The sequence below is a fragment of the Poecilia formosa genome, unplaced genomic scaffold (assembly GCF_000485575.1).
Source record: "Poecilia formosa unplaced genomic scaffold, Poecilia_formosa-5.1.2 Scaffold44, whole genome shotgun sequence".
Classification (NCBI taxonomy): Eukaryota; Metazoa; Chordata; class Actinopteri; order Cyprinodontiformes; family Poeciliidae; genus Poecilia; species Poecilia formosa.
Genome location: NW_006799983.1, coordinates 1197933 through 1213237, shown reverse-complemented (window position 1 = coordinate 1213237; position 15305 = coordinate 1197933). Strand labels below are relative to the sequence as shown.

The 15305-nt window shown below is 35.5% G+C and overlaps 1 protein-coding gene across 1 annotated transcript in view; it reads left to right on the top strand.

Annotated features, from left to right (window-relative positions):
* The first annotated feature begins 13559 nt into the window (after positions 1 to 13559).
* The window catches only part of ctnna2 (catenin (cadherin-associated protein), alpha 2), a 257593-nt gene continuing 255847 nt past the window's right edge, over positions 13560 to 15305 (top strand). Inside the window, exon 1 of the mRNA XM_007551842.2 lies at positions 13560 to 13792. Within this exon, the coding sequence (XP_007551904.1) occupies positions 13685 to 13792 (108 nt within the window). The 5' untranslated portion in view covers positions 13560 to 13684. The remainder of the gene's footprint in view (positions 13793 to 15305) is intronic.

Genomic DNA, 15305 nt, shown 5'->3' with positions numbered 1-15305 from the left:
AGTTGAGAATAGGACCATTTAAAGACAGTTGTGTTACTTTTACTCACAACTGCTGGTGCTTTTACACCATTTCATGTTGAGTTTGTTGGGGTTTTTTTTTTTTTTCCTTCGATAAGGTCAGTCTGGTCCACAAAACAGGCATTCCACAAAAAAAAAAAAAACCTGTGGGGTAATTCTTTGCCCTTATTTCACTACAGGAAAGAAAACAAGGCATGTGTTCCCCATGGTGTTTTCGTATTTGGATTATAAATTGCCTGCAGTACGAAACGACCTGTCCTAAAATGCTTCTGAACAGGTATCACACCATGACACTGGTTAAAGCTTGCTTCTTTAGCCCACCTCCTCCCTTCCCTTTGTTCTCATTAACAGACCACTTTGAAGAGAAAGCGGTCTCAGCGTGAGACATTGTGTGTCAGAGAATAATAAAAAAACGAATAGATGCCTGAGTCAAGTTAAACAATTTATGTCAAGTTGTTTGAGAAACTGCCTGTGTTTATGGAAGATAAAGAATCACCGCAGAGCTTTCAGATGATCACCGCATGGGTTTTGGTTTTCAGCGTGACTTTAAAGATGCATCTGAATGGTTTCAAAATGCAGCATGACCAGGTGGAAAATCACAGATACAGACGTGAATGCTGCGGTAAGGGCTTTTCCATCCAGCTTCACATGTGGGAGACGCTGCAAGGGAAAAAAAAATCCTTCCTTGCTGCCAGTTTGCAGAAGACATTTTCTGCCACCGGCCACGTGGCTCAAAAACTGAGTGTACTTAAAGCTGTTCATATCCTAATTTCCTCATAATGAAGCTGGGAAAATGAAATGTTAATCATCTATTATCTTGGATACTGACTTAAACATAGAAAATCAAACTTCAAAGCAGTCAATTAAAGCCTCAAATTAAATGTCTTTTTTTTCATTAAGTAAAAGTGACATATATTGGCAGGGGTCGGTGGGGGTTGGAGGAGTAGAAAAGCTGAAAATGCTGTTGACTTAAAAAAACAAAAAAAAAACAAGGCTTTATATATTTATTTTTTTATTCTCAAGTCATACTGAGCTTCAAAGAAACTTAACAGATTTTATATTGCACAAATTTAAAAAGTCTTATGGGTAAAAACAGTTTCTTGTATTGCACATTTGTGCAGTGGAATAAATTCTTAGAGAATGCAAACAATTCTTTGAATATTTTTATATCAACTCTTAAACAGTGATTACAGAATTGTATTAGCTGTAGGGATCCAGTTGTTGAGCACTTTGCATGTCTTTGTGAGAACCCTATTGTGTATTTTTTTTTAGTATTCTAGGATTTGTAAATAATCATGTCTATTCTTTTTTTTTCTTTTTTTTATTGAAAAACATGTTGTTTTTTTCCCCTAATTGGTGTATTTTCATTAAGCGTAATTTCAATTTGTGCAATTTTATTGTTGTGAATGCAGCTGGTGATATGATGGTAAGATTTCACAGTGCTCTTTTCTTTTGGGACACATGATACCAAAGAAGAAATATCTAGTTTACTATAAAGCTCCCTTAAGGTGAAGGGGAAAAAAAATGTTTTGCTGAATTCAGACCTTTTCCTCTGGTTTATAATTTGTGGTTTCTGAGTGATTGTACTCGATCTGTTTACTGACAGCAGCCATGTTGCAAGTCTATTTTAATCACTGGCTGTAAAAGGCCAGAACCTAACCAAGAGTCAGGTGCTGTTCATTAGGTCAGTCAGTCAGATGGCAGGGTATGACTTACATCCCCCCTGGGCTGTCATGAAAACAAGATTTTGTCAAACATAGTGAAAGTCAACATCAGGCATCTATTGAACCCTGGAACAGGGCCACAGAAAGACAGTGCAGTGGTATGCTCGAGACTTTGCTGAAATCCCTTGTAGACAATATAGTTGTAATTAAATATTGGTAAGTCCTGGAAGGCATGTTGGATATAGGCTGATGTGACATGCACCATCTTTTACTGTTTCCTGCCTCAGAGTGGGGTCAGAGTAATAACCTCACTCTTTGTGGGCCAAACATTAAGTTGCCTTTGGTCTCGATGCACTGTCATAATCAGATGGTATACTCAAACAGAATCACAGACTGCTACGGACTGGCCCAAAATCCCTGCGGGAAATGGTATGCGTGGAAGGCTCCAGCCATTGTGTCTCTTTAAGTAATCTGGATTTTCTGAATAGTTTTTTTTTTTTTTTGACGTACAACGCATTAAGAAAAAAGACTAGATACAAGTTACTTAGAAAATGTTAAACTGAGACAAAAATATGCTTTAAGACAGGTTATATAAAATAGATCAGACAATAGTGGTAAAATATTGTTTCACTTAATGCAAAAGTTCAGATTTTTGTAGGAATAATACAAAAAGTAGCTTTCCGTGTGTCGCATGCTATATTTATAAAATATAGAGCAATAAAGGGGGAAAATGCAGGAAAAGGGTTATTACTAAGAACTTTGAGGAAATGAATAAGAGTTTTCTGAGCAGGGGTTGTCATCACAGAGCACTCACGCTTTGAAAGAGTCTGAAAGCACTTTCTTCAAGCTTTACCGTTTAACAGCACTGTGAGTGTGGTACTTGTAAACAAGAATATTTTCTAGTTGGACAGAAACCTGCAGCCACACTACTTTATTCCCTGATGCTTTACTCACACATAAAGGTGCCACATATAGATGGATCCTAATAAAATAGATTGCCGTTGAAAAGTTCATTTTAGTAATTCAGTTCCATATGTGGAAACTAAAATATTGTAGCTACATCCAAAAATATTAATAGCCTTAGGAGATTTGGATTTAAAGTATATATTTTTTATTTTACCAACATGTTTCCCCTGAGTGGCAGTAATATTAATGTTTTGGAGCCACACAGCCAGCATCTCAACTTTAAATCTTGCACACTCTCGGTGCACACAATCAATAGATTAGGGTGATGGTAATAAAGCTTTCCAAAGTCAAACATATAGAACTCATTGCAAAAGATTAATTGCCAAACTAATGATGGAAATATCCTGGGACCTGGTCAGCAATTATAAAAATGCTCTACTGACAGTAAATATCTTTAAATCAATCAATCAATCAATCAAATTTTATTTGTATAGCACATTTTAGGAGCAAGGCATTTCAAGGTGCTTTACATAATTAAAAAACAAAATAAAAACATGTGACATTGAATAAACAGTAGGAAAGAGAAAGAGAATTAAACAATGTATATAATTTTTAGATGTCATTTTCTTCATTAACGTGTAAATGGAAACAAATTATTTCTAATTGATACATCTTTCATATTTCTGACTATTTCCTATCTTGGCCAAAATTGTAATTTTAAATGTAAATCTGTCAGGTGTGTAGACAGATGGTCAAAGACACCTTCTGCATGGATTAGTTAGGCCACAAATGATAATTTATAAAGAAGCTGCATACTGGCTTCATTTGGATTGAAAGTGAAGAAAAGAAGCTTGGCAGTAACCACAAAAAAATGTGGAAGCAACGGGGAGATTCAAAAGTTGTGTACAGAAACTTGAATATGTGCTTTGAAAATCAAAATTTGACTAGCAGGATCCCAGAGTCTGGAAAAAAAAAGTGGAGAGACACACAATCAAAGCTGCTAGAGAAACAATGTGAAATTTCCAGTTACTATTTGAGGAACCAAACTGTTTGCAGAGTAAGCCTTCTCCACCTTTTTAAGTCCAAAGTCAGCATTTCTGTAGACCACAAAATTATGAAGCATTCTTGCTTCCTTCATTTGACTAGCTTTATGGAGATGCTCTTTCATTTTCCAGTCGGCCCTGGCACCTGCCCACACTACTAAAAGGAACAACACCTGGTACTTAATTACCATGGCAACAGTCGAAGACAGCAAACCCAACAGCGTAGATGAGCTGAAAGCTGCCATTAAAGCAACAAGGGCTTCCTTCACTTCTTGTCGGTGTCATAGGCCAATTGTTCCCATTCTATGCTGCAGTCATGCATTAATTCATGGAAAAAAACAAAAACCTTCACCAAGTATTGAGTGCACGTTGTACATGACTAGACATACTTTATTTCACCCGGTGTGTTCTGAAACTATATAATATCACAGTTTCACTTTTTGATTTGATTTATTGAAATAAATAAATTTATTGGAGTCTCAAATCATATAGCACAAAAGAAGCAACGATGAACAAAAGTGCATTTGTTGATTAGCACTAATGTTTAATTTGCATTATTCCTTAAATTAATTATTATCATGTTATTTATTAGGGATGTGAGACACATTGTTTTTAACTCAACAGTTACAGATTGTATTGTTGCTGACAGTTTTCTTTTTATTTTCAAAACACTGGGTAAGCTACTATATACATGTAAAGTGACCAGAAAACGGGCCAACTGCTCATAAAACTTTAATTTATTCGTCACTAAACCTTGAGGAAGCTGTCCCCGTCAGTCATAATCATGTTTTTTTTTTTAAGATAACTGAAAAGATTCCAGTTACATTGTTTTCTTTTGTTTGTTTGTTTTTTGTTGTTGTTGCTTTTCCACTTTTCATCTTTGTTTATTCCCAGGTCTCTACTATAATTGTACTCTGACAAGCCATGTGGAGTAAAAATATAATTCCAGTCTTCAGGGATGTTCTCAGTTCCCCTCTGTGGTCTTTTCTTCTCTGGACCTTTTCATACTGAGATAAAGAGTAAATGGAACTTTCTTTGTTCTACCAAAATGTGTAATTTCTGAAATAGATGCCATTAGAAAGACTGCAAATAAGGGCAACACTTGGTGAATTTAATCATGAACCTTCATATATGCAGAATATGTTCATGTAAGATATTTTAGTGTAAACACTTTTTTATCTTGTGCAACTTATGCACTTGTCGGCTTCAGATAAAAAAGTAGACTTTAGAGATCTTGTTCTTTCTTACTTTAGAGGTTATTTGGCATCATTTGACAGTCTGTCACTCTGTCCCTGGAGCAACCTGCTTCAAGTACACTGCCTTTGTTCTTACAGTTTTTTTTTTTAGCATATGCCAAACTCACCACGNAGATCTCTTACAAGAGCTTTAGCTATGACAAAGATAAGAAAACTTTAAAACAAATACATCTTTAAAGTTTTTATTTCAGATCAACCAAAAATGTTAACAGCCCAGTTTTAAGGTGTGCTCAAGATCTTAATTGTTTTACCTTAGTATCATATCCACATACTGCCACTAAAAGATGGTGTACGCTCTACGATGATGACTGCATGCCTGTGCCAGAAAAAGTCGGGAAAAAGGAGAAATAAAAGATTACTCACCCATTGTAACTGTGATGAACTGATGCATCATTTTGTCTTCTAGCAGTGTTTCCATTTTTGAACAAATGCTTCACGGCAAGACACAGAAAAGAGTGAGTGCAATGAGATATCAAGTAGCTTAAACCCAAGGCAACAAATTCCTCTTGAAGTGACTCGGTTGTGGTGTTGCATGCGAAAGGGAAAACTGATGGCCTAATTGATGGAAACACTATATTTCACATGATTTCAAGATATTCAGATGAGAATATCCCACAGTGAGCTAAATTTTTGAAAATGGATTATGATGAATGTTATTTCCACGGATAATCACGCTGATTATGAGCAGTCTTAACTTTTCACCATAGGTGTAGGAGGCCATAATCAAATCTGATATAATCAAACCTGCAGGATCCAAATGTAGAAATTAATCAAAATGTGTTGATCGCCAGAAATTGTATCTTTTCTCAATGTGTGTTTTAGGATGTAGAAAGTAATACCATACATTTATGGTAACATTAAAGAAAACCCTCTGTCAATTTTAGGACTATATCTTGTAAACAATCTGGTTTTTATCAGGTTCTCAAGTTTTCATGGTCTTCCTTGTTTCTTAAAGAAGTCCTTTACTTTTAAAATTCTTGAGCAGTATGTATGTGAATGTTTTCCATTCACAGAATCCTTTCATGTATTTAGTTGGAGAGATGTTCACCCTTGTTGCAACTGAATCCATTTTACTTAATTATGCCATTGCTCCAAGGTCTCCTTGGTTACAGTTACTCACAGAAGAAATACATTTTATTCCATGTGTCATTTTATATGTCAAAATAAGCTTAATTGCTATTAATGATATCAATATAATTCATTTTATCAGATCTGCATGCATTACTGTTTTTCTTTTCTTTACTTATCTGTATAATCACAGCATTTGGGCAGTTTTTATTTCACAAGTGTAGTTTGTCTTGTGGACTGCAATTTCTTTTTCCTCTTTATTTTAAGACAACCAAGGTTAGCACTGCTGCAGCACTATTTGCACTTTTTGTACTTTTTCTTGGAATACCAATTCCTCCAGTCTAATTTTGTTAAAAGACACAGAAAGGAAGACAGAATATACTTGATACAATGCAATCATTAAAAGCATGCAAAAGTTGACCAAAAGTGAGTAGGCACCTCATTAGCAGAACAAGATAGTTTTGTGGACATTTTAGATTTAATTGCTGTAGTCTTATGAACAAAAAAGTCAAATTTGTGAAAGTACACAGCAGCAGAAATAATAGCAATGATTTTGTCAAAAAATAAAAAAAAAGCTTTAGGATTTCTCCCTCTTTTTTTTTTTTAACAAGTCTAGAAAAATGTTTAGATCTGGTCTTTTTCGCCGTTTCATTTTAGGGAGACCGTTAGATCTCCAAGATAGAACCTGTGTAGTTATGTAAGATTAGTTTTCTTACATAGTTGTAAAACTTTGTGACACATTCTCTTTTAGCTAGGAATAGACTCATTTATCCAATGGCATACCTTTCTCTTTGAGATAGCACTTGTTTTAATAGGTGCCACTTGATCCAGAATGGATGAGCATTCTCTATTAAAGCACTGGATTAAAGTGTTTACATAACTTCCATCAGAAAGCAGAGAGGTGTCAATAATGACAGACAATCTCTCAGCAGAAACCCCAGTCATTATGTGTGTGTGAGCCTTTAATTTAGCTTAAAACTAAATTGAAGGTCAATAAATTATGTTTACTCAGTTGTGCGTCCTCCACAAATAGATTGGCCATACTGATGGCCGGAGAAAAGACAAGGTCCAATATATGGCCTTTTACATTTGGGGCTGACATGATGGCATGGAATACAAATATAAATAGCAATCAACTCAGTAGCAGATAAGGTGTGGCCAAGCCATGGACAGGCGACACATTTCTGCTTCACCTTCTATAATTAGCATTGAACTTTGTCGTAGTTGAGAATAGGACCATTTAAAGACAGTTGTGTTACTTTTACTCACAACTGCTGGTGCTTTTACACCATTTCATGTTGAGTTTGTTGGGGTTTTTTTTTTTTTTCCTTCGATAAGGTCAGTCTGGTCCACAAAACAGGCATTCCACAAAAAAAAAAAAAACCTGTGGGGTAATTCTTTGCCCTTATTTCACTACAGGAAAGAAAACAAGGCATGTGTTCCCCATGGTGTTTTCGTATTTGGATTATAAATTGCCTGCAGTACGAAACGACCTGTCCTAAAATGCTTCTGAACAGGTATCACACCATGACACTGGTTAAAGCTTGCTTCTTTAGCCCACCTCCTCCCTTCCCTTTGTTCTCATTAACAGACCACTTTGAAGAGAAAGCGGTCTCAGCGTGAGACATTGTGTGTCAGAGAATAATAAAAAAACGAATAGATGCCTGAGTCAAGTTAAACAATTTATGTCAAGTTGTTTGAGAAACTGCCTGTGTTTATGGAAGATAAAGAATCACCGCAGAGCTTTCAGATGATCACCGCATGGGTTTTGGTTTTCAGCGTGACTTTAAAGATGCATCTGAATGGTTTCAAAATGCAGCATGACCAGGTGGAAAATCACAGATACAGACGTGAATGCTGCGGTAAGGGCTTTTCCATCCAGCTTCACATGTGGGAGACGCTGCAAGGGAAAAAAAAATCCTTCCTTGCTGCCAGTTTGCAGAAGACATTTTCTGCCACCGGCCACGTGGCTCAAAAACTGAGTGTACTTAAAGCTGTTCATATCCTAATTTCCTCATAATGAAGCTGGGAAAATGAAATGTTAATCATCTATTATCTTGGATACTGACTTAAACATAGAAAATCAAACTTCAAAGCAGTCAATTAAAGCCTCAAATTAAATGTCTTTTTTTTCATTAAGTAAAAGTGACATATATTGGCAGGGGTCGGTGGGGGTTGGAGGAGTAGAAAAGCTGAAAATGCTGTTGACTTAAAAAAACAAAAAAAAAACAAGGCTTTATATATTTATTTTTTTATTCTCAAGTCATACTGAGCTTCAAAGAAACTTAACAGATTTTATATTGCACAAATTTAAAAAGTCTTATGGGTAAAAACAGTTTCTTGTATTGCACATTTGTGCAGTGGAATAAATTCTTAGAGAATGCAAACAATTCTTTGAATATTTTTATATCAACTCTTAAACAGTGATTACAGAATTGTATTAGCTGTAGGGATCCAGTTGTTGAGCACTTTGCATGTCTTTGTGAGAACCCTATTGTGTATTTTTTTTTAGTATTCTAGGATTTGTAAATAATCATGTCTATTCTTTTTTTTTCTTTTTTTTATTGAAAAACATGTTGTTTTTTTCCCCTAATTGGTGTATTTTCATTAAGCGTAATTTCAATTTGTGCAATTTTATTGTTGTGAATGCAGCTGGTGATATGATGGTAAGATTTCACAGTGCTCTTTTCTTTTGGGACACATGATACCAAAGAAGAAATATCTAGTTTACTATAAAGCTCCCTTAAGGTGAAGGGGAAAAAAAATGTTTTGCTGAATTCAGACCTTTTCCTCTGGTTTATAATTTGTGGTTTCTGAGTGATTGTACTCGATCTGTTTACTGACAGCAGCCATGTTGCAAGTCTATTTTAATCACTGGCTGTAAAAGGCCAGAACCTAACCAAGAGTCAGGTGCTGTTCATTAGGTCAGTCAGTCAGATGGCAGGGTATGACTTACATCCCCCCTGGGCTGTCATGAAAACAAGATTTTGTCAAACATAGTGAAAGTCAACATCAGGCATCTATTGAACCCTGGAACAGGGCCACAGAAAGACAGTGCAGTGGTATGCTCGAGACTTTGCTGAAATCCCTTGTAGACAATATAGTTGTAATTAAATATTGGTAAGTCCTGGAAGGCATGTTGGATATAGGCTGATGTGACATGCACCATCTTTTACTGTTTCCTGCCTCAGAGTGGGGTCAGAGTAATAACCTCACTCTTTGTGGGCCAAACATTAAGTTGCCTTTGGTCTCGATGCACTGTCATAATCAGATGGTATACTCAAACAGAATCACAGACTGCTACGGACTGGCCCAAAATCCCTGCGGGAAATGGTATGCGTGGAAGGCTCCAGCCATTGTGTCTCTTTAAGTAATCTGGATTTTCTGAATAGTTTTTTTTTTTTTTTGACGTACAACGCATTAAGAAAAAAGACTAGATACAAGTTACTTAGAAAATGTTAAACTGAGACAAAAATATGCTTTAAGACAGGTTATATAAAATAGATCAGACAATAGTGGTAAAATATTGTTTCACTTAATGCAAAAGTTCAGATTTTTGTAGGAATAATACAAAAAGTAGCTTTCCGTGTGTCGCATGCTATATTTATAAAATATAGAGCAATAAAGGGGGAAAATGCAGGAAAAGGGTTATTACTAAGAACTTTGAGGAAATGAATAAGAGTTTTCTGAGCAGGGGTTGTCATCACAGAGCACTCACGCTTTGAAAGAGTCTGAAAGCACTTTCTTCAAGCTTTACCGTTTAACAGCACTGTGAGTGTGGTACTTGTAAACAAGAATATTTTCTAGTTGGACAGAAACCTGCAGCCACACTACTTTATTCCCTGATGCTTTACTCACACATAAAGGTGCCACATATAGATGGATCCTAATAAAATAGATTGCCGTTGAAAAGTTCATTTTAGTAATTCAGTTCCATATGTGGAAACTAAAATATTGTAGCTACATCCAAAAATATTAATAGCCTTAGGAGATTTGGATTTAAAGTATATATTTTTTATTTTACCAACATGTTTCCCCTGAGTGGCAGTAATATTAATGTTTTGGAGCCACACAGCCAGCATCTCAACTTTAAATCTTGCACACTCTCGGTGCACACAATCAATAGATTAGGGTGATGGTAATAAAGCTTTCCAAAGTCAAACATATAGAACTCATTGCAAAAGATTAATTGCGAAACTAATGATGGAAATATCCTGGGACCTGGTCAGCAATTATAAAAATGCTCTACTGACAGTAAATATCTTTAAATCAATCAATCAATCAATCAAATTTTATTTGTATAGCACATTTTAGGAGCAAGGCATTTCAAGGTGCTTTACATAATTAAAAAACAAAATAAAAACATGTGACATTGAATAAACAGTAGGAAAGAGAAAGAGAATTAAACAATGTATATAATTTTTAGATGTCATTTTCTTCATTAACGTGTAAATGGAAACAAATTATTTCTAATTGATACATCTTTCATATTTCTGACTATTTCCTATCTTGGCCAAAATTGTAATTTTAAATGTAAATCTGTCAGGTGTGTAGACAGATGGTCAAAGACACCTTCTACGTGGATTAATTAGGCCACAAATGACAATTTATAGAGAAGCTGCATACTGGCGAAGTGTTTCATTTGGATTGAAAGTGAAGAAAAGAAGCTTGGCAGTAACCACGAAAAAATGTGGAAGCAACGGGGAGATTCAAAAGTTGTGTACAGAAACTTGAATCTGTGCTTTGAAAATCAAAATTTGACGAGCAGGATGCCAGAGTCTGGAAGAAAAGTGGAGAGACACACAATCAAAGCTGCTAGAGAATCAATGTGAAATTTCCAGTTACTATTTGAGGAACCAAATTGTTTGCAGAGTAAGCCTTCTTCACCTTTTTAAGTCCAAAGTCAGCATTTCTGTAGACCACAACATTATGAAGCATTCTTGCTTCCTCCATTTGACTAAATTTATGGAGATGCTCTTTCATTTTCCAGTCGGCCCTGGCACCTGCCCACACTACTAAAAGGAACAACACCTGGTACTTAATTACCATGGCAACAGTCGAAGACAGCAAACCCAACAGCGTAGATGAGCTGAAAGCTGCCATTAAAGCAACAAGGGCTTCCTTCACTTCTTGTCGGTGTCATAGGCCAATTGTTCCCATTCTATGCTGCAGTCATGCATTAATTCATGGAAAAAAACAGAAACCTTGACCAAGTATTGAGTGCACATTGTACATGACTAGACATACTTTATTTCACCCGGTGTGTTCTGAAACTATATAATATCACAGTTTCACTTTTTGATTTGATTTATTGAAATAAATAAATTCATTGGAGTCTCAGATCATATAGCACAAAAGAAGCAACGATGAACAAAAGTGCATTTGTTGATTAGCGCTAATGTTTAATTTGTATTGTTCCTTAAATTAATTATTATCATGTTATTTATTAGGGATGTGAGACACATTGTTTTTAACTCAACAGTTACAGATTGTATTGTTGCTGACAGTTTTCTTTTTATTTTCAAAACACTGGGTAAGCTACTATATACATGTAAAGTGACCAGAAAACGGGCCAACTGCTCATAAAACTTTAATTTATTCGTCACTAAACCTTGAGGAAGCTGTCCCCGTCAGTCATAATCATGTTTTTTTTTTTAAGATAACTGAAAAGATTCCAGTTACATTGTTTTCTTTTGTTTGTTTGTTTTTTGTTGTTGTTGCTTTTCCACTTTTCATCTTTGTTTATTCCCAGGTCTCTACTATAATTGTACTCTGACAAGCCATGTGGAGTAAAAATATAATTCCAGTCTTCAGGGATGTTCTCAGTTCCCCTCTGTGGTCTTTTCTTCTCTGGACCTTTTCATACTGAGATAAAGAGTAAATGGAACTTTCTTTGTTCTACCAAAATGTGTAATTTCTGAAATAGATGCCGTTAGAAAGACTGCAAATAAGGGCAACACTTGGTGAATTTAATCATGAACCTTCATATATGCAGAATATGTTCATGTAAGATATTTTAGTGTAAACACTTTTTTATCTTGTGCAACTTATGCACTTGTCGGCTTCAGATAAAAAAGTAGACTTTAGAGATCTTGTTCTTTCTTACTTTAGAGGTTATTTGGCATCATTTGACAGTCTGTCACTCTGTCCCTGGAGCAACCTGCTTCAAGTACACTGCCTTTGTTCTTACTGTTTGTTTTTTTTTAGCATATGCCAAACTCACCACGTAAGTTATTTTTACAGCTTTTCTTGTCAGATTTACTTGCACACATTAAGATCACAAAAATATATCCTAATTTTAGCGTTGCATCCACTGTTGAATTGTTTTACCAATTTTTTTAAAGGCTAGAATTATAAACCGTAATTGGTAATGTCATTAGGTAAGGCTTAATTTAAATGGCTGATCAAATAACAAAAAAGCAGGGCACGTCTCGTCTTTCAGTTTAAAGACTCAGTGTGGAGTTTAATTGGAGCTGTAGACTTTATTCAAAATGTTTTAAATACAAATGAAAGAAAAGCACAATAGCATCAAATAAAGCAATATAAGAACAATGCTAATTAAATAAGAAGGTGGGCAGCTGTTTAAAAAAACATTATGAATTCAATTTAGAAATCAAAGTAGTACCAGTTAACAGACCTTTAAAAATAAAAAAAAAATATGGACATGTTTCAAGTATCCACGAACAAAGCAAAGTTTCAGGGGCAATTTTTGAACTTTTACTGACAGATTGAAAAGGGCATAGCAACCCTTATGCATGAAAATAAAAAGAGAAAAAAAAAACAACAATAAGTTGACTGGTTCAGATGTTTAACTTAATTTAGACTTACACAAAGCTACTCTTTTTGTTGTCATGCATCTCTTTTCCACCTTTAAATCCTCCCCAATTAAAAGTTTCCTCCTTCAAAATAACTGTGTTTCTTAGAAATCTATTTTTATTTTTTACATGTAAATAGCAAGAGAAAGTGGATCATTATTCTGAGCTCAGTGTACCTGCCTGTACATTTCCCCTACTTCGGATCAGAGAGCAGAGATATTCAACAGACTGAAGGTAGACCTCATTAGTAAGCATCAATACTTAATATACAGGCCTCAGCAGAGGTCACTATAGCCCAGTGGCAAATAGATCTCACTGAGGTTTCCTTTTGGGTTTTTATCACTTGGCATGGCATGGTATGTTATGTTCACACTCCAGCTCTGGTACTGCATGGGAACCTTAATCAATTATTAGATTTAAACTATATATAAAATATGCATTTTGGAGAACTTGCCTCACAAGACGTTCAGTTTTCAGGAAGAAGCAAACTGTTGCATTGTGTATGGCCGTATTGTACAAACATCATTGTATGCTGTACGCTGGTGAGCGGGGATCTTTTTGGAATATGGTCAACAGATGACACGGCCGTTGATCTGTTTTGACAGATTATTCCCTCCAGGCAAATGCTGCCGTTTTTTACTCCGGGGATACTCTCATAAAACACTTGACTCACATTTTCTAAGTCAGTATGGATAAAATTGAAATACAGCATACCACACGTTCTCTTCTGGTCTCTCTCTCTCTCTTTTTTTTTTTTTTGTTTTTGTTTTGGTCAGCATTAGTTTTCTGACCTTATACATGTTTTTTCATTCCTGCAGAACAAGATCATCCTGGACCCTCTGACATTCAGCGAGGCTCGTTTCAGGCCCTCTTTGGAGGAGCGCTTGGAGAGCATCATCAGTGGGGCTGCGCTAATGGCTGACTCATCGTGCACACGCGATGACCGCCGCGAACGGATTGTGGCTGAATGCAACGCTGTTCGTCAGGCCCTGCAAGACCTGTTGAGCGAGTACATGAACAATGTAAGTGCAAATCAAACAAACATGCTTTTAAACGTGTTGAGTTTTTTTAAACATGCTATTTACATTTTTAATGTAAATTATTATATATATATATATATATATATATATATATATATATATATATATATATATATATATATATATATATATATATATATATATATATATATCCACAATGTATTTGTGTTCATGTGAGAAGCACATATTTACTTTTCTACTGTTCAATATTTTCTCGCATTTCTTTCATGTAGGTGTTGCTTATCAGTCACTTCGTCCTTTTGTAAGGCTTCTGTTGGGCTTTGCTGAGTTTTTCTTTATCTGTTTCAGGAGTTAAGGAACAAACATCGTATATGATGTACATGAAAAAGAACCCCTTAGGTATATAGGTGATGCTGGATTGTTTATTCTTGAATTGATCTGAAGGCAGATGAAAGAAAATGAATAATCCACTCGCTCTATGTTTTTATCAAGTGCAAAGTCCCGAGTCTGTAAAGTATATTGGTAATTTCCTTACCATCTGTTACTTTTTTGTGAATCCCTGTGGTATCATTTCTATCAGAGTGCTGCTGCAAGCAGGTTTGATAATGACAAAAGATGACAGTGCAAAGTGAGGTGTTGGTAAAAGTCAGCTCTGATGTGTTGAGAATAGATGCCATGAGGATCATGTCTGTTTTCAGGACATCACTGTGTTAGGAATTAGGAAAATACTATCTATATATGTAGAAATATATGTTTTTATGTTTTTTGAGTTCGGTAATGCAGGGCAGCCTGTTAAGCGCCATTGAGGATTCTGTGGCCTCTACTCTCGCTCCAGTTTTATGCTCCTGATGTTTCATTTGACTCTAAAGTTACTTAAGAACCTATAATATAAGACATAGGAGCAGCATTTTCAGTATTTTTCTGAGCCCTCCTTCCACAAGGAGAAATATTTGGAGGAAGACTTTGTTCCATCTTCCCGGTATCTAGCGAAGTCTTGCTTTCTCTCACCACCTCAATAAGCCGGATATGTCGACATGTTGAAAATCGTTTTCTTTCAAATTGCTTCTTACAGCTTTTATGGTTCCTCCAAAGTCATTTGAAGTACTTCACAGATTCTGAAAATAACCTTTGATTATTGCTTATTAGTAACAACATCCACACACAAAGAACATTGTTGCCAATTGGAAAAAGAAAGGATATTCAACTTTCTGACCAGCTAATGACTGTAAATGGCACAAAGTCTGTTTATAGGTTTAAAACTCACCTTCACATCAACAATTGTCGCAAGTCTTTCTACAAATCTTCCTTTATAATTATGCCATGTTGCAGATTAAAACTAGAATCTGAACCAAAACCAACCAGATATTGTCTTTTGTAAGTTTTCCAAAACTTGGTACAACAAATGAGGAAAATTGTGCTTAGGGCAATCAATATTTTTCTTTATTCATTCAACTTTTGGCAGGAAAATGTTACAATGGAAAAGTCTGTGTATTTACTTTGTGTGTTTGTGTGTGTGTTTACTTTGGCACTTGGT